Source organism: Anoplophora glabripennis, unplaced genomic scaffold, assembly GCF_000390285.2.
Source record: "Anoplophora glabripennis isolate ALB-LARVAE unplaced genomic scaffold, Agla_2.0 scaffold1299, whole genome shotgun sequence".
NCBI lineage: Eukaryota > Metazoa > Arthropoda > Insecta > Coleoptera > Cerambycidae > Anoplophora > Anoplophora glabripennis.
Genome location: NW_019417378.1, coordinates 1 through 15898, shown reverse-complemented (window position 1 = coordinate 15898; position 15898 = coordinate 1). Strand labels below are relative to the sequence as shown.

Below are 15898 nucleotides of genomic sequence, written 5' to 3'. Positions count from 1 at the left end.
TCAATAGTAACTTGACTGTATAAAATTAGAGACAAAAACCCGATTTTGACCACCGCCGATTAAATCCGACTTTCCCTGGAAAAGTGGAAAGCCCATTTTTCCACAAATATCCGAGATAGAAGCCGAATATTCCGGAAGAAGACATAAAAAGGGATTTACCACCGCTAACCGGAAATTGCCGATTTTTGCCGAGTTCACCCGAAGCTTTCCTGGATACCGTAGGGGCATCTAGGGTGTCATTTTCATAGTTTTCGAGGGTAAAGAATCGATTGCCACCAGTTCCGAACCGATCCGATTAGCCGTTCCCGAGATATAACCGATAAATCACTAGAAAACGGGATTTATAGAAAACCTGGACATTCTTTCATACCCAGAGTGCAAATAGAGCACGTACACCGGTTTTGACATTTTACCCGGATTTTCACCCGGAGTTTCCCGGAGTTAGGATTTGGGGGGAACATAGCAAGTGACCCCTCATTTTTAAGTAAACCAGAGGTGCACAACCGATTTCTGATAGTTTTATTGCAATCCGAGCTACCGTTTCCGAGATAGGTTATCCCTATCTACCGTTACCAACTTTATTTTATTGAGACGTCTGGCTGAATTGTAGTAAGCTATTAGAATGCCATCCGATCCCGGCCGCAATAACCTGCCACCCCCAGGAAGACCTGAAAGATCCGCCGACTCCAGTAACGACGAACCGCAGCCAGCAAAAGTGAGCTGGATTTATACGCTCAAGAAAGACGAGCTAGTTAGAGAGCTGAAAAAATTCTCTTTAACGACGAAGGGGACGCTACCGACACTAAGGAAAAGATTAGTGACATTTTTCCGAGAGGGTTATCCCAAGCCAGGGAAAAATCAACCCAACACATCTGCTTCTTCCGACCCCGATACCGAACAGTCACCGCATTTCCAGCCACATATACATTCCACCCGGAGGGCCGTTAAAAATTCCAACATTGGGGATGTATGCGATAAAGTCCGCACTTGGAAGCTACAATTTAATGGGAAAACCGACGCCACCGAATTTTTGGAAAAATTATATGAGCTGCAAGAGAAGAGTAATATTTCCACCGCTGAATTATTACCAGCCCTGTTTGAAGTTTTTCAAGGCAATGCACTGGCATGGTACCGAAACAACCGAGATTCCTGGACCACATGGGGAGAATTTCTAACCGATTTCAAATTATTTTATCTACCGGCAAATTATCAAGATTTCCTGGAGGAACAGATACAGCAGCGCAAGCAAAACGCTAATGAAACCGGAAGAGAATATATCGTGGCGTTGCAAACCTTAATCCGCCGCCACGGAGGATTTTTGCAAGAGAAAACTTTGCGACGGTTATATGCAAACTTGCTACCAGAATACCGGCAATATATAAGACAGAGCGACATCGCGAACCCAAGCGACTTGGTAGTTCGCATTGATGAATTTGAGACGCTAAGTAAAGAGCTCAAGTACCGCAATTCATTACCAGGTTATAATACAGACCGAAAAGTGATGCCGCCTCCAAGAAACCAAGAACCAGTCCACCCCCGTCCGCCATATAGACCCAGACCGGCTGAAGAACATAGATCCAGGCCAGCATCTGTCCCCGAGAGACCTAGTGAACAACCCCCACAATCACGCGAGACTCAGCCTAGACAACCGACACCGTCGCCGTCGCCTAGCACTACGAACCGACGCACCATTTGCTGGAGGTGTGGTCAACCTGGCCACAACCGTTTCGAATGCCGAGCCCCGCCAAGACTGTTTTGTTCCAGATGTGGACGAAATGGTGTGATGTCTCGCGACTGCGGATGCAACCAGCCTTCAACATCCCATAATGCAGCCATCACCGGAGCCGATAACCGCCCACACATACAAGTGAAAATAAATGACAGACATTTTTCCGCACTTGTAGATACCGGAGCTTTGCTATCTTATATAAGTAATAAGATAGCTGACTACTGCACAGAAATAGGCCTACCGTTTCAAGAAATAGTAACACCGACTACTGTTATGGCCAATGGACAAAGAGTATCCGTTCGTGGTGGATACCAGTTGAAGTTTTCCATAAATAAAACCAAGTTTTCCCAATTAATACATCACCTACCTGACTTAACATCCGATATGATAATTGGGCTGGATATTTTGAGCCGCAACAATTTTAGGATGGACTTATTAAGTAATACTATCTACTTAAACAATAAAGAAGTTCATAGGGCACCACCGACAACCCCGTATACTCCGGTGGGAGAACTCTCCCTGCTACAGAAGTTTCCAACCCCGAAGAACGTCCGAGATGTCCGCCGTTTCTTAGGTACAGCCTCCTGGTATCGTAGGTTTGTACCGTCATTTTCCGAAGTAGTCGCTCCACTGACACGACTACTTAAGAAGAACCACCGGTGGAAATGGACTGTAGAGCAAGAACAAGCTTTTACAGCTCTGAAGAAGTGTCTCACCGAAGCCCCGATTTTGACTTGCCCCGATTTTGACATACCGTTCCGTTTACAGACCGATGCTTCCGACATTGGCCTAGGGGTGGCCCTGACCCAAAATGTTGAGGGATCCGAACATGTTGTGGCATATGCTAGCCGCACCCTCAACCATGCCGAGAAAAATTATTCCACCACCGAAAAGGAATGTTTAGCCATCGTGTGGGGAATTGAAAAAATGAGGCCATACCTGGAAGGCTACCGTTTTACCGTCATCACCGACCACCAGTCACTCCGTTGGCTTCACTCCGTCAAAAGTCCGACCGGCCGCCTAGCAAGATGGAGCATATATCTACAACAATATGACTTCGACATCCAGTACCGCAGAGGAGCTTTAAACCGGGTAGCTGATGCGCTATCTCGCCAACCCCTATCCGATTCTTCCACCGAAAGTGCCGCCGAACTATGTGCTTTAGAGGGAGCACCAACGTGTTCTTGGTACCGGCTTAAAAAGGAAGAAGTCGAAAAGAGTCCCGAGGCATTCCCGGATTACTGCATTCGTAATGACCGGCTATACCGACATATTTGGGATTCTAGAGATCTAACCGAACCGGAACTCAGCGACCCGTGGAAACTGTGTGTACCGAAGCCAATGAGACCAACCGTGATGAAAGAAAACCATGATGTTCCAACCGCAGGACACATGGGAATTGCCAAGACAATTGCCCGAATTTCCCTGCGATATTATTGGCCTGGCATGTTCCGAGAAGTCACCAGTTATGTTAGGAGTTGTCTACAATGCCAGCGCTATAAAACATCGCAACAACAAACACCGGGGAAAATGCAACCATCCGTAGTCCGACAGCCCTGGGAAACCGTTAGCACCGACTTAATTGGACCACTACCGAGGTCTAGTAAGGGCAACCGATTTTTGATCGTATTCCAGGACCGCTTTACCAAATGGGTTGAATTCCGACCACTCCGAAGTGCCACCGCCCGTAACGTTACGCAAGCCCTCCATGAGGATATCATTTGCCGTTATGGATGCCCGAAAGAGATTATCAGTGATAATGGAACACAATATGACAGCCGGTCATTCCGTTCCTTATTACGAGACCTGGACATACGACACCGTTTCACTCCACCCTACACTCCGCAAGCCAATCCTGTCGAGAGGACAAACCGCACTATCAAGACCATGATAGCGCAATTCTGTGAACAGGATCACCGCCACTGGGACCAACATCTAGCCGATTTCAAGTTTGCAATCAACAGTGCCCGTCATGAATCCACTGGATTCACACCCTCCTTCCTGAACTTTGGCCGAGAGTTGGAAGTACCGAAGGCATTGTACCGCAACGAGGAACCTGTCCCAGAAGAGGAGCCGTCCGACGCCGACCACGAGATCCGAAGAAACCGACTATCAAAGCTGCAGGAAGTTTTTGACTTAGTCCGAGTAAATTTGTCCCATGCCTTTAACTCACAAAGTCATTACTATAATCTCCGCCGACGTGACTGGCGATGTCACGTAGGAGACCCCAGGTTATGAAACGTGAAAATCCGTTATCATCCGCGGTTAAAGGTTTTGCGGCAAAACTAGCACCGAAATATTCCGGACCGTACACCGTGGTCAAAGTCGTATCACCGGTAGTTTACAACCTGAAATTCGACACCGGAAAGAGAGTAAGCAGGATCCATGTTAAAGACTTGAAACCTGTGCCGTTCATGACCGAGCCGAGAATACCGTAATTAACGCTGCGTCCCGTACCCCGGAGATCCAGAGGGATTCAGTGCTGCATCTACTTGCAGTCCGAACACCGAGCTTGTGCTGATAAGGCCACCCAGACCGAAGACACCCCGACCGAAGAGAGTTAATTAGAAAAGGAGTTTTTTTNTCCCTATAATCATATAATAGCTATTTCTGACTTTATACACGGTTATCTTTACGAAGCCCGAAGGAGGGCTTCGTATTAACCTAGTGGGCTTCATAATATCGGATGAATCTGTCTTTTTCGGCTTCGTAATGATGCGTAATATGTCTATATATATATATATGTATTTGGAATCACCAATATTTTTTTAATTTTCTCACTTGTCCTGCTTTTATAATCCATCGTCCCTCAAGTTTGAAATACAGTAAGACCCCGCTTAACACGTAGGATGCGTTCCATCAAAGTAGAGCGTAATGCGAAACAGCGCTAAACGAGGCTATCTTAACATGTAAATAATGGGGTTAGGGGAAGACGGATAGAAAATTGGTTAGGTATTAAATTTAATAATTATGTTTTTTTTAATAAAAATAAAACCAAACATTTATTTCTTACAAAAATAAAAACATATAAACGAATATTACTTATAAAAACAAATAAAATTCTAAGTCAGTCAGATCATTCAGTCTATTCTGTTTCCAATTTTCTGCCTTTTTGTCAAGAAGGCATCTAATGTAGTTTGCGTTTTCCTTTTGCGTTCTGTTAGAAGTTGTTGATAAGTGGATAAAGCATCTATAACACCCCGTCTTGCTTTTGAACTCCTGTCAAAATTTGGATCATTTTCAACAAATTGGTCCATAATTTCAGTTATAGTGGTCAAACTCCTTTTTACAAACGCCATCGAAAGTTTTTTTTGCTCTTCTTCGAAATCACTACTATCAATATTTTTGTTTTCTTCTTGCTCAGTTAATTCCTTGAGCTCATCATTAGAAAGACTAGCTGCTGTTTCTTGAACTATTTCTTCGGATAGGTTATGTATATATTTGGAAACCTAGCGCTGCGCACAATTTCGGGGAATCCCCGTAGTTCTGCGAGCAATTTCGGGGAACCGCCGGGTTGAAATAAAAGGGCGCTAAACCGAAACAGTGCTAAACGAAACAGCGTTAAGTGGGGTCTTACTGTATATACATTTTTATTACAAAAAAAAGCCTTTTCATTTTATTTTATTTTTTTTTGTATAAAGCTTTTATTGAAAATCATTTAAATCGTAGATAATAAATCTAAATTATGTTTCATAATAAAATCATATTCAATCAATTAAATAATTAATTAATATTGTGAAAATATATTTATAATGTAATTAAGCTTATTTAATAACCAAAGCTTGTAAGAAAATTAAATATTTCATTGCAATTATAGTTACAAATTTTTTATAGAATTAAAGAAACAAGATTTAAAAAATTCTTTATAGTACTGCTTAGAGCCTAGATTGTATATTAAAGGCAATATGAAAAAGTATTAAAAATGATGAGCATCAGTTTTAGTTAATTCCAGTAAAGCATCATATAGTGGTTGAGGTTTTATAAATCGATCAGTCCAGGACTGCAAAAGTCCTTCCAAACTAGCTTCATAACACTTTAATTTAACTGTAGAATCTTCTCCAAGAACCAAATTAGGTTGTACAAACATTTTTCTAGGTTGTTTATTCGCTAATACTATTGATCTCCAGCTTAACCAAGGCTCCGACACTTCAGCATAATGATGATAAAGTTTTTTCGCTTCTGCCACATTTCCTGTAGCTTTATAAACCTGAAGTTGCAACAGAAAGTGACCGATGGCTGCTCTACCAGCTCCTTTGATTGCAGAACGATCCAGAGTAACCAAGAGGTCACCTTCACTTGGTTGGGTTACCTGAGCTATTCCTGCCTGTATTAAAACCCTAGCTAATACAAATCGAGCCTGTAAAATAAATAAGTTAATCAAGACGTGTATTGCACATTTTAAAAACTTTAAATATTTAGTCTTTATGTTTTTCCCAATTATTGTGTAATTTCCAATTATTAATTTATTTATTCAGGATCCAAAGGGTGTTTTCAAATCCACTCAAAAAATGAAAATACAGATTTTTAGTAAGATTTAAGGCTGTTTGGATCTAAATCATGCTATTTGCATGGTGATGGCCCATTTTGAAAGTAAAATAGACAATTATTACTAATGCCTTAGCGCCAGATTCTAAAATATTAGAAAACGACGAAAAATTTTTATAGGACTGATTTTTGTGAACTAAACCAATCAATAGCATTAAATCAGTGATTTTGTCACAAAAATAGTAGTAGCAAATAGACTGTGCCATTATACAAAAGCCAGTCTGTAGATATATGCTTATATGTTTCCTACTCCAATTTACCATTAATAAATTTTTTATAAACATTTTTATTCAAAAAATTATTCATTTTTTTTTTTTTAGTTTTTTGCTAATAAAACCTAAAATAAGGAAGCAATCTGAATGCTATATGAGACAATTTGTAGAGAATCGAAATGTGAATAAAACGAGAGGTCGATCGATCCTATTGAATAATTAGAAACAAAGAAAACTCGGAAAATTTAGCGCTTTTTAAAAATTCATACCCCGCCATTTTATAATTTGTACAGCTGACCGTGCATAAAAGTAATGAATTATATTTAATTTTAGTGTCACAAAGCAGGCGCTGTCGGATCATTAGTTTTGGCACAATTGCAATTTGAATTTTTTTGTTTTTGTATATTCTAATTTTCCGATAAAATGATGTGAAATAGGTGAAAAATTCCTCCAAAGATGCTCGAAAACGGCCTAGCGCGCGAACGCGGTCCAGTAGTAGGGGAAGATTAAGAGATGAGGGGCAGTGGATATATAGGTATATAATATTGAATATTGTTAATTAATGGTAAATTGGAGTAGGAAACACATAAGCATACAGACTGTCTTTTATATGATGGCACAGTCCGTTTGCTACTAGTATTTTTGCCACAAACAAAACCTCTATTGATTGACCTACTAGGAATAATATAAATGTTGTTATTTGAAAGTTTTTGAAAGTTTTAAGATTGACAGTCTTTCCGAAGTCAGTTGAATATGTATAAAAACGTCTAGTAATAAAATTTAATGAGTTTCATAGGTGTCCCTAAAAAAGTTTTCTGCTAAAGGTAAAAATTATAATAATTTGTATATGTGTAGAAAATGTCTATTATATGTTCATTTGACCAACAGCATATTTTAATTATTAATGTCCTCAAAGAATTTTATTATATTGATGTAAATTTCGTTTTGTTCTGTTTCAAAAGGTCTCCAAAATGCCATATTGTAATAATATTAATAAACAAAATATCCCTCTTACTGAGATATGATTCTGAAATTTANTGGATAATTAGAAACGAAGAAAACTCGGAAAATTTAGCGCTTTTTAAAAATTCATACCCCGCCATTTTATAATTTGTACAGCTGACCCATAAAAGTAATGAATTATATGTAATTTAAGTGTCACAAAACAGGCGCTGTCGGATCATTAGTTTTGGCACAATAGCAATTTGAATTTTTTTGTTTTTGTATATTCTAATTTTCCGATAAAATGATGTGAAATAGGTGAAAAACTTCTCCAAAGATGCTCGAAAACGGCCTAGCGCGCGTACGCGGTCCTAGTAGGGGAAGATTAAGAGATGAGGGGCAGTGGATATATAGGTATATAATATTGAATATTGTTAATTAATGGTAAATTGGAGTAGGAAACACATAAGCATATAGACTGTCTTTTATATGATGGCACAGTCCGTTTGCTACTAGTATTTTTGCCACAAACAAAACCTCTATTGATTGGCCTACTAGGAATAATATAAATGTTGATATTTGAAAGTTTTTGAAAGTTTTAAGATTGACATTTAAGACCTGACATTTGATTTTCCAAAAAGTAATACTGGAGGTATAGTCTTTCCGAAGTCAGTTGAATATGTATAAAAACGTCTAGTAATAAAATTTAATGAGTATCATAGGTGTACCTAAAAAAGTTTTCTGCTAAAGGTAAAAATTATAATTTGTATATAATGTGTAGAAAATGTCTATATGTTCATCTGACCAACAGCATATTTTAATTATTAATGTCCTCAAAGAATTTTATTATATTGATGTAAATTTCGTTTTGTTCTGTTTCAAAAGGTCTCCAAAATGCCATATTGTAATAATATTAATAAACAAAATATCCCTCTTACTGAGATATGATTCTGAAATTTAACAAAATATACAAGGTGTAACTGAAATAAGTATTCAAAATTTCTGAGCTTGTAAAACAAGTCGAAAAATGACGAAAACTTTAGTATAATTTTTGTCAGTGGCGGCTCCTAAGGGAGCTACGCTCTCCTAAAGGGGTAACCTCGGAAACAGTTTTTAATGCGTAACATTTAAACGGCTCGACATTAAGTCACGAAATTTTGGTGAGATATTAACCTTGACGTGCTTAATAAGTCTCATAAAATACATTTCTAAATTTGCTACAGGGGCGTGAGAAAATGCGGGACCCAGGGACAAATTTAATCATATCTTTTTTGTAGTCAATTTTTTCTAGTTCCTGACTCGAAAATATTGAAATTTGAAGTATTTAACATAAAAAAGGTTCTCTTGTTAAATTTCACTAGGATGTGCCGTTTTTCAGTTAAATCGATTTCAATCATTCCCAACGTGCTCCAAATTCAACTTTCATTACATAGCGAAATAAATTAATTGCAGTGTGCCATGTGGAAAACAACTAGTCTGACAGTTAACAGAAATGTCAAATATTTTTAACACTCCTAATAGTAACAAATAAAAGTATGGTGATATAAATAAAAGCTAAAAAATAGATACATATGAGATTATTTATTAAACTATTGTAAGCGGCTGAAACTTTTACGTACCATTTTAACAGATTTAAACTATTTAGTTTAGTTTAACAAATTAACCAAATATCTTAATTTCTTTAGCAGAAAATGTGCCCTAGTCAAGAAGACAGACTAGATTCAACTATCAAAATGTCCGCCGTTTGCCCTAATGCACGCACGTAACCTGTTTTCCAAAGAAAATAGGTTCCGGTATAGTTTGTGCTCCACATTGAGTTCATTAAATGCATTTTCTATACGCTGACGCAACTGTTCCTCATTGTCAACAGCTTCGAAATACACTTTTTGTTTCATTTGACCCCACACGTTAAAATCCGTTGGGTTGAGGTCTGGTGACCGTGGAGGCCAATTTATGGCAGCATCATTTCCTCGGTCAATCCAGCGATTTGGGAAGTGCTCGTTTAACCACTGTCGACATTGACGGTTGAAGTGAGGAGGGGCGCCGTCATGCATGTACCATAAGGAACTTCGTCTTACCAAAGGAATATCCTCTAAAAATTCATACAATCTAGTAGACAAAAATTGATGCTACATTGCTCCGGTTAAATTTCCAGGCATGATGTGATATCCAAATAGATTATTTCCTAATGTGGCAGCCCAAACATTTATTTTAAATGAATGCTGATAATGGGTTACCTTCCGAGCATTAGGATTTTCTTCGGTCCACATATGTTCATTGTGCATATTAAAAACACCGCTTCTGGTAAAGGTAGCTTTATCGGTAAAAATAATATTCGATAGAAACATCGGATCTTCGGCTTACCTGTCTAAAACCAACTGACAAAACTGTCTGCGCATGGGCCCGTCTTGTGGTAAAATGTCTTGGGCCTGTCTATAATGATAGGGATACAATTGTTGTTCTCTCATTATCCTCCATACTGTCATATGAGACATATTATTTTGAACTAATAGTCGTTTTGTACTAAGTGTGGCGTTAGCTTCAACTAAATTTAAAATATTTTCCTCATTCAGGACATTTCTAATTATTCTACGCCTGCCTCTCTCAAAATTGTTCCTTTTTAACGTACCTCGTTCTCGCAAACGCCTTTCTGTGCAAAGAAATGTTTTGTAATTGGGCACATTTCTGTTGGGGAACTTTTCACCGTATCGTTGTGCGGCTGCTCTTGCGCTTCCATGACATTCACCTAACGTCAAAAGCATATCTACATACTCAGAAAATGTATACTGTTGCATTTTTAAATTATTTGATATTTTTATTTACTATAAAACGGCACTGCGAATACTCAAATGACACAAATTTGAAACTAAAAATACGTGACATTTCTGTTAACTGTCAGACTAGTTGTTTTCCCCATGGCACACTGCAATTAATTTATTTCGCTATGTAATGAAAGTTGAATTTGGATCACGTTGGGAATGATTGAAATCGATTTAACTGGAAAACGGCACATCCTAGTGAAATTTAACAAGAGGACCTTTTTTGAATTAAGTCCTTAGGATAATGAAAGTATATATTATATATACCTATATTAGTACCACGATATCCAGTTCACATACTACATAAGTCATTTATAATGATTTTTCTTTACGTGGTTTTCTTGAGAAATTATTCAAATAGCATTTTTGGTACTTACGCCCCTTGGCGTGATCAACAACGAAATATAACAATCATGGGTATAACTAGGGGGGAGGGAGGCAGGGGTGTGCACGGCCCACCCCAGAAAAAAGGATCTAATATTATCATCTTCAAGTCAGTGACTGCGAGATCGTTTATTATCATCTGTCATATCGGTAAGTCGGTGACCGCGTTTTTCTTTAGAATCAAATCAGAACGTGTTCAAATATCATATCGGTAAGTCGCTTTTATTTTCAAGCAAAATTTGTAGCTACGCCTATGATAACAATATAACCATTTTTGGTGTTTAATATTTAAAAAGTGGTTAGAACTTTGAAATTGATTTAAGTTAATACAGTTTATAACAAAAACGCTGACAGTATTATTATTAAATTCTAGAGCCTAGATGACCTAATTAGCTGTTGGTGAGTTTATTGAATATATGTAGTCAATTTTGTTAGATATAATGAATTATATAAATGCTAGTAGATTTTGAAGTTATATTAAAGCAAAAACTTCTTAAAGCAAAAAAATTCTTAAACGAATACGTTTATTCTTTATTGACAACTTTTAGTAACTACAACAGAAAAACGAACATCATAATAATAATATGTCAGACTTTTGTTTTTCAAGAGTAACTAAAATTTTCATATGATTATTATTTAACAGTAGATAATAAATTGATATTGCTTTAATTTTGTTTTTCTTTTCAATCATGGTCTGAGTAAAGCGAATCTATTAATATTAACTACTGACAATCTGTGAGACAATAACTAACTAGTGTATGCACATAGAACAAATAAAATATATGGACCTTTTACTGGACAATATTATAGCATTTGGAAGAAACAAATTTGTACTTTATTAGATGAAATGGGCATTTTAAAAGTTATTGTTAGTGAATTATTCGAAATTATGGATGGAAGTTGGAAAATGGTATTTAGATTGGCAAAAAGAAAAACAAGCCAATAAAGTGATAGATAGTTTTCTTAATTTTCCTTAAGAAAAAAATATTGTTAATTATCATGATGGTATTTATGAAAGAAAAGTATTCCTTCTCAATTAGCAATAAAGAAACAATTTTACCATTTCATGAATAGGTAGATACTGGAATTACTTGCTGCTGGTGCACAAATGTCTTAGACTGACAAAGCAGCACATTTACTATTAACTTTATCACCATCTTATAGTTGTAACAACACTCCAATCCTTATCAGAAAATAATAAAACTCACTATTAGATCACAAAATACAATTGAAAAACGAGGATAATATGACCATGATACTGTAAGCGTTGAGTGAGAAATAATAACAACGATAAAAGTAAATAGAGTGAAATCGACAAATCCACAAAAAAAAATGTAAAGAATCATTTGAGAAAACTTATTAAATTAATATACAAGAAATAATATACGTGATAGCAGCTTTGCATTAATTCAGTAAAGATAAGGAACTGGAAAATACAATGAAAACAACTAGCGCTAAAAGGGATACATTCATTATAGCAACAAAATAGGCATTAATTCACGTAGTAGCCATTTTTGGGGTGGATGGAGTTCCTCAAAATGTACTTTACTGCTCGAAATACAACTTGCTCTGTTCGGCTCTACGCAATTTTTTTTTTGGTGAATTTAAGAATTTGGGATATGGAATCTGAGGTATTTGCAGTATCTTGTAAAGTAAACATAATAAAGAATGGTAATAAGGATTTGTATTGACATTGGTGATGATTTATAAAATAATGAACTATTTAAAAACCTTTAGGAATAGAGAAAAAACTTGAAAAAACCTTACCTGTAAAATAAAATAAGAATTAAAGTTGTAATGTTACCTGCAAAAAAATATGAGGATATTTGCTAAGGATATTTTTGGGAATGCTTATACCCATTTTTATGCACAAATGTGACGTTTACAGAAGTATTAGAATAGCAAATTTCATTTGTCATACAAAGCTTTTTAGTTATTTGAATGTTTTTTTTTATTAAATTTGATGGCTTCTAGCAACAGAAGAAAGGAACTTGGTATGCAAGTAGATTACGTATTTATTCATTTTTTTAGAGAACTATAAAAACTTAAGTAACTATTGTAAGAAATATTTGTCCATGTAAAACCTGCACTGTTTCATTCTGAATCTTATCGAACACGATTTTCAAACTGTAAAAATTTTAAATACATTCCTGTTTATTACACACAGCTGAGGAATTGTGAAGGGTCTCTAGTCTGAAAAATAATGTGTAATCTGCTATGTGCGTCTTATGGCCCTAATGTCACAAGGATAAGTAAAATGTGAGATCTATGAATTTGGACTTGTCTACCTTTCTACTAAGTGCATTTAATTTTGATATTGTCTCTAAGAAATTAAGTTTCAAAAACGAGCTATTTTTGAGCTATTATTTTTTAAATTCAAAATAAACTAAATAAATTTAAACATCTTTAAAATTATAGGTTTCACAAAATAAAAATGCATAGACATTTTTTGTTTCTTTGAAATATAATTTTACATAGTGTAACCATCAGAAATTTTTTTTGACATTTGATGCTGTATTTAAAATTGTGTTTTGAATAAAAAACTGCTAAACATTTTTTTGGAAAATTAATAGTTTTAGTTATTTTACATTTGTTCAAATGCGTGATAAGCTTAATTTGTATTTTAAGAGTAACTCAAATATTATTAATTTTTTTAATACAGCTTCTGTCTTTGAAATAACAACAGGAATTATCTAATTTCAAAAATACCGGCTTCGAAGTTTTGGGATTCTTAGTGATAATGTCATCCAGTATCTTTGCTTCTGATTGACTGAATAATAACTCAAATACGAGATATTATATGAAGTATGTTACACAGTCTTGTTAATAGTGAAGGATTAATCCAAAAATGTAATAACAGATTGTTTCATTTAAAACATCCAAGTTGTGTAGCATATGGGCCAAACTAAACTCTCTGAATAACTGAAACTATCTTTACGATAAAATTGAAGCAACTTTTGTCTGGGTCATTTTTTCTAAAATTAATAAGGCGGATGGGTATAGTACAATTGATCTTGGCTAAGATACTGTATATCAGGTCATTATGTATTTACAACTGAATCTGTACCTGTGCATGTGCTTGTAACCAACCTCGTCCAGGTTCCCACTGCTCTAAGCCTCTACCTGCTCCTGCCCAAATCAGAGACAACCAATTAACGTAGGTTACTTCTTCAGCTTCATTACCTTCATGTCCAAATATTTTTAAAACATCAGGATCTAAACTGAGGTATAAACCAACGGCTTCTGCCCAGCATGCCTCATAAGAAGAACTAAGAGGGCCAAATTTTGTATCATACGTGTCGCCAGGTTCATAATAGGATGCAGGTGGTCTTCCGGTAAGAGGGTCTAATAATGTTGGAGAAAAGTTAAGAGATCCATCAGATTCTTTCCTCAATAATTTTCCTGAGCCATGGCCTAATAATTCATGAAGTCCCACCTGAGAAGAAAACATATTTAATTGTTTCAGGTATAAAGTGTGTCACTGCTGAGGTGATACAAGAAGATAGTACATATTTTTATTTCACGATATATTTCAAAAATTCTGTTTTGTTTTAAAATACACAAAACACTGATTTATGAACTCTAAACGTGATTTGGGTATGAATATTGGGTGTATCGATTATCTCCAAAAATTGAGACTTTTTATGGAAATGTTGACATCAGCCAAAAAATGTATTGCACTGCATTTCATAAGTATCAAATAGTATTAAAAAAAAAGTGTTAAAATAATATTAATTACCAAATAAACATTGGAGATGAACATTTTATACAAAATAAAGAAAATATGACCTGCTACCTAAAATTAAAAGATTTTAGTAATATTTTGATTATCTAAAATATCATTAATTATTATTTTTTTTATTGTTATCTTAGAAACTGATTATTTTTAGGAAATATTTTTATTCGTTAAAATAATTTTATTTTTAAACAAATTCATCTGCAAGTTAATTGTTTCGTTTCAAGGCTTAGGTAGTTTTTACAAGCTTTTATTTAACTTGCTTTGTTAGTATGGGTCAAAAACAGTTATCCCCAATCGATTGAGCTGAAATTTTGCATACACGTTTAGTTTGGATAACATTGCATGGTGACACTAAAGGCTTGTTTTCAAAAAATTTTTTTTATACATGAACTTATTTAAATACATATTTTAATGTTTTTTTAAAAACATATTTCTAGAGCATAATACCTTTGATTTTTTTTTATTTATGGAATTTGGTACAAATTATTAAGGACCCTGATGTCCCTGATTAACAGCTAAATGCATGGAATTGAGCACATTAAATTTATACGTGGTGTTTGTTGCTTTATTTTTGTGTCTTTGACATGTGTAACGTTCAAGAGATATCAAGGAGATGCCGCAGACTGATTTAATACTAAACAGTCTATAAACTAAACTATATATTGTTTTATAAATATTAAGCTGATATACTTTTATACTTATGAATAAAGTTGACCCAATCGGTCAGTTGTCAATTGGCGCCAATATTCAGCCGACACACATTTAGTCATCAAGGTCAACGTTTCTTTGAAACAATTGTACAAACAAACTGATGGTGTAGATTTCTAACTGATCCCCCCCAGATTGTGAAATTGTAAAACGGTAAGCGTTTCACGATGACGTAATGATTGCTCACCTTAATTTATATTATAGCCTACTACGATACGCACGCCTCTCGTATACTAATCATTGTGCCAGCTTTTGAGAATGCTGTCTTTGCGGAAAGTAGTGTTAGCCATATCTAATAAAATTTGTTCACTTTTATTGAAATAAGTATTTGTCATGTAAAAAAATATATATTCAATATATGCACAATACATATGCCTACGTCTAACGCTCTCTTTATAATGAATCCCCGTTCTCGAATCTCGATTCCTTAATAACATTCTTAAACTAAGACGTGACGAAAGCCAAAACAAGAAAAATGCAGAGCAAAGCATGTGAGCGCTGATAAGAGTCAATCGGCTTCAGCGTCATCGCCGGTCATCGATTCTCGAACAGACTTATTTCCTACACTTGGGTCGATAAAAAAATTTGCTAACATGGTTGAAATATCTTGAAAAATAAAGTTTCTCTCTTGTAACCATTATAATGCAGGCACACAATATTGTGATATTTTTAGGACGTTATATTTCAAGTAATACATAAACATTTTCAATTTTCTGTATGTGATGGTTACCTTTAAGGTGTAACCACTAGGATCTCCCAAACTATTTATTAAATTACAAAACATGTATACATTTTCTGTTATTTAAGATTATGAAAAAAA

General features: G+C 35.6%; 1 protein-coding gene across 1 annotated transcript; it reads right to left on the bottom strand.

Moving 5' to 3' along the window:
- Window positions 1-5516: 5516 nt before the first annotated feature.
- LOC108913002 (dipeptidyl peptidase 3-like) lies at window positions 5517-14067 on the bottom strand (the record flags this gene model as incomplete). The annotated part of the gene is made up of 2 exons (XM_023456237.1): window positions 5517-6086; window positions 13699-14067. Coding segments are annotated over 2 exons (810 nt in total), but the record flags the coding sequence as incomplete, so codon positions are not given.
- Between the last annotated feature and the right edge of the window lie 1831 nt (window positions 14068-15898).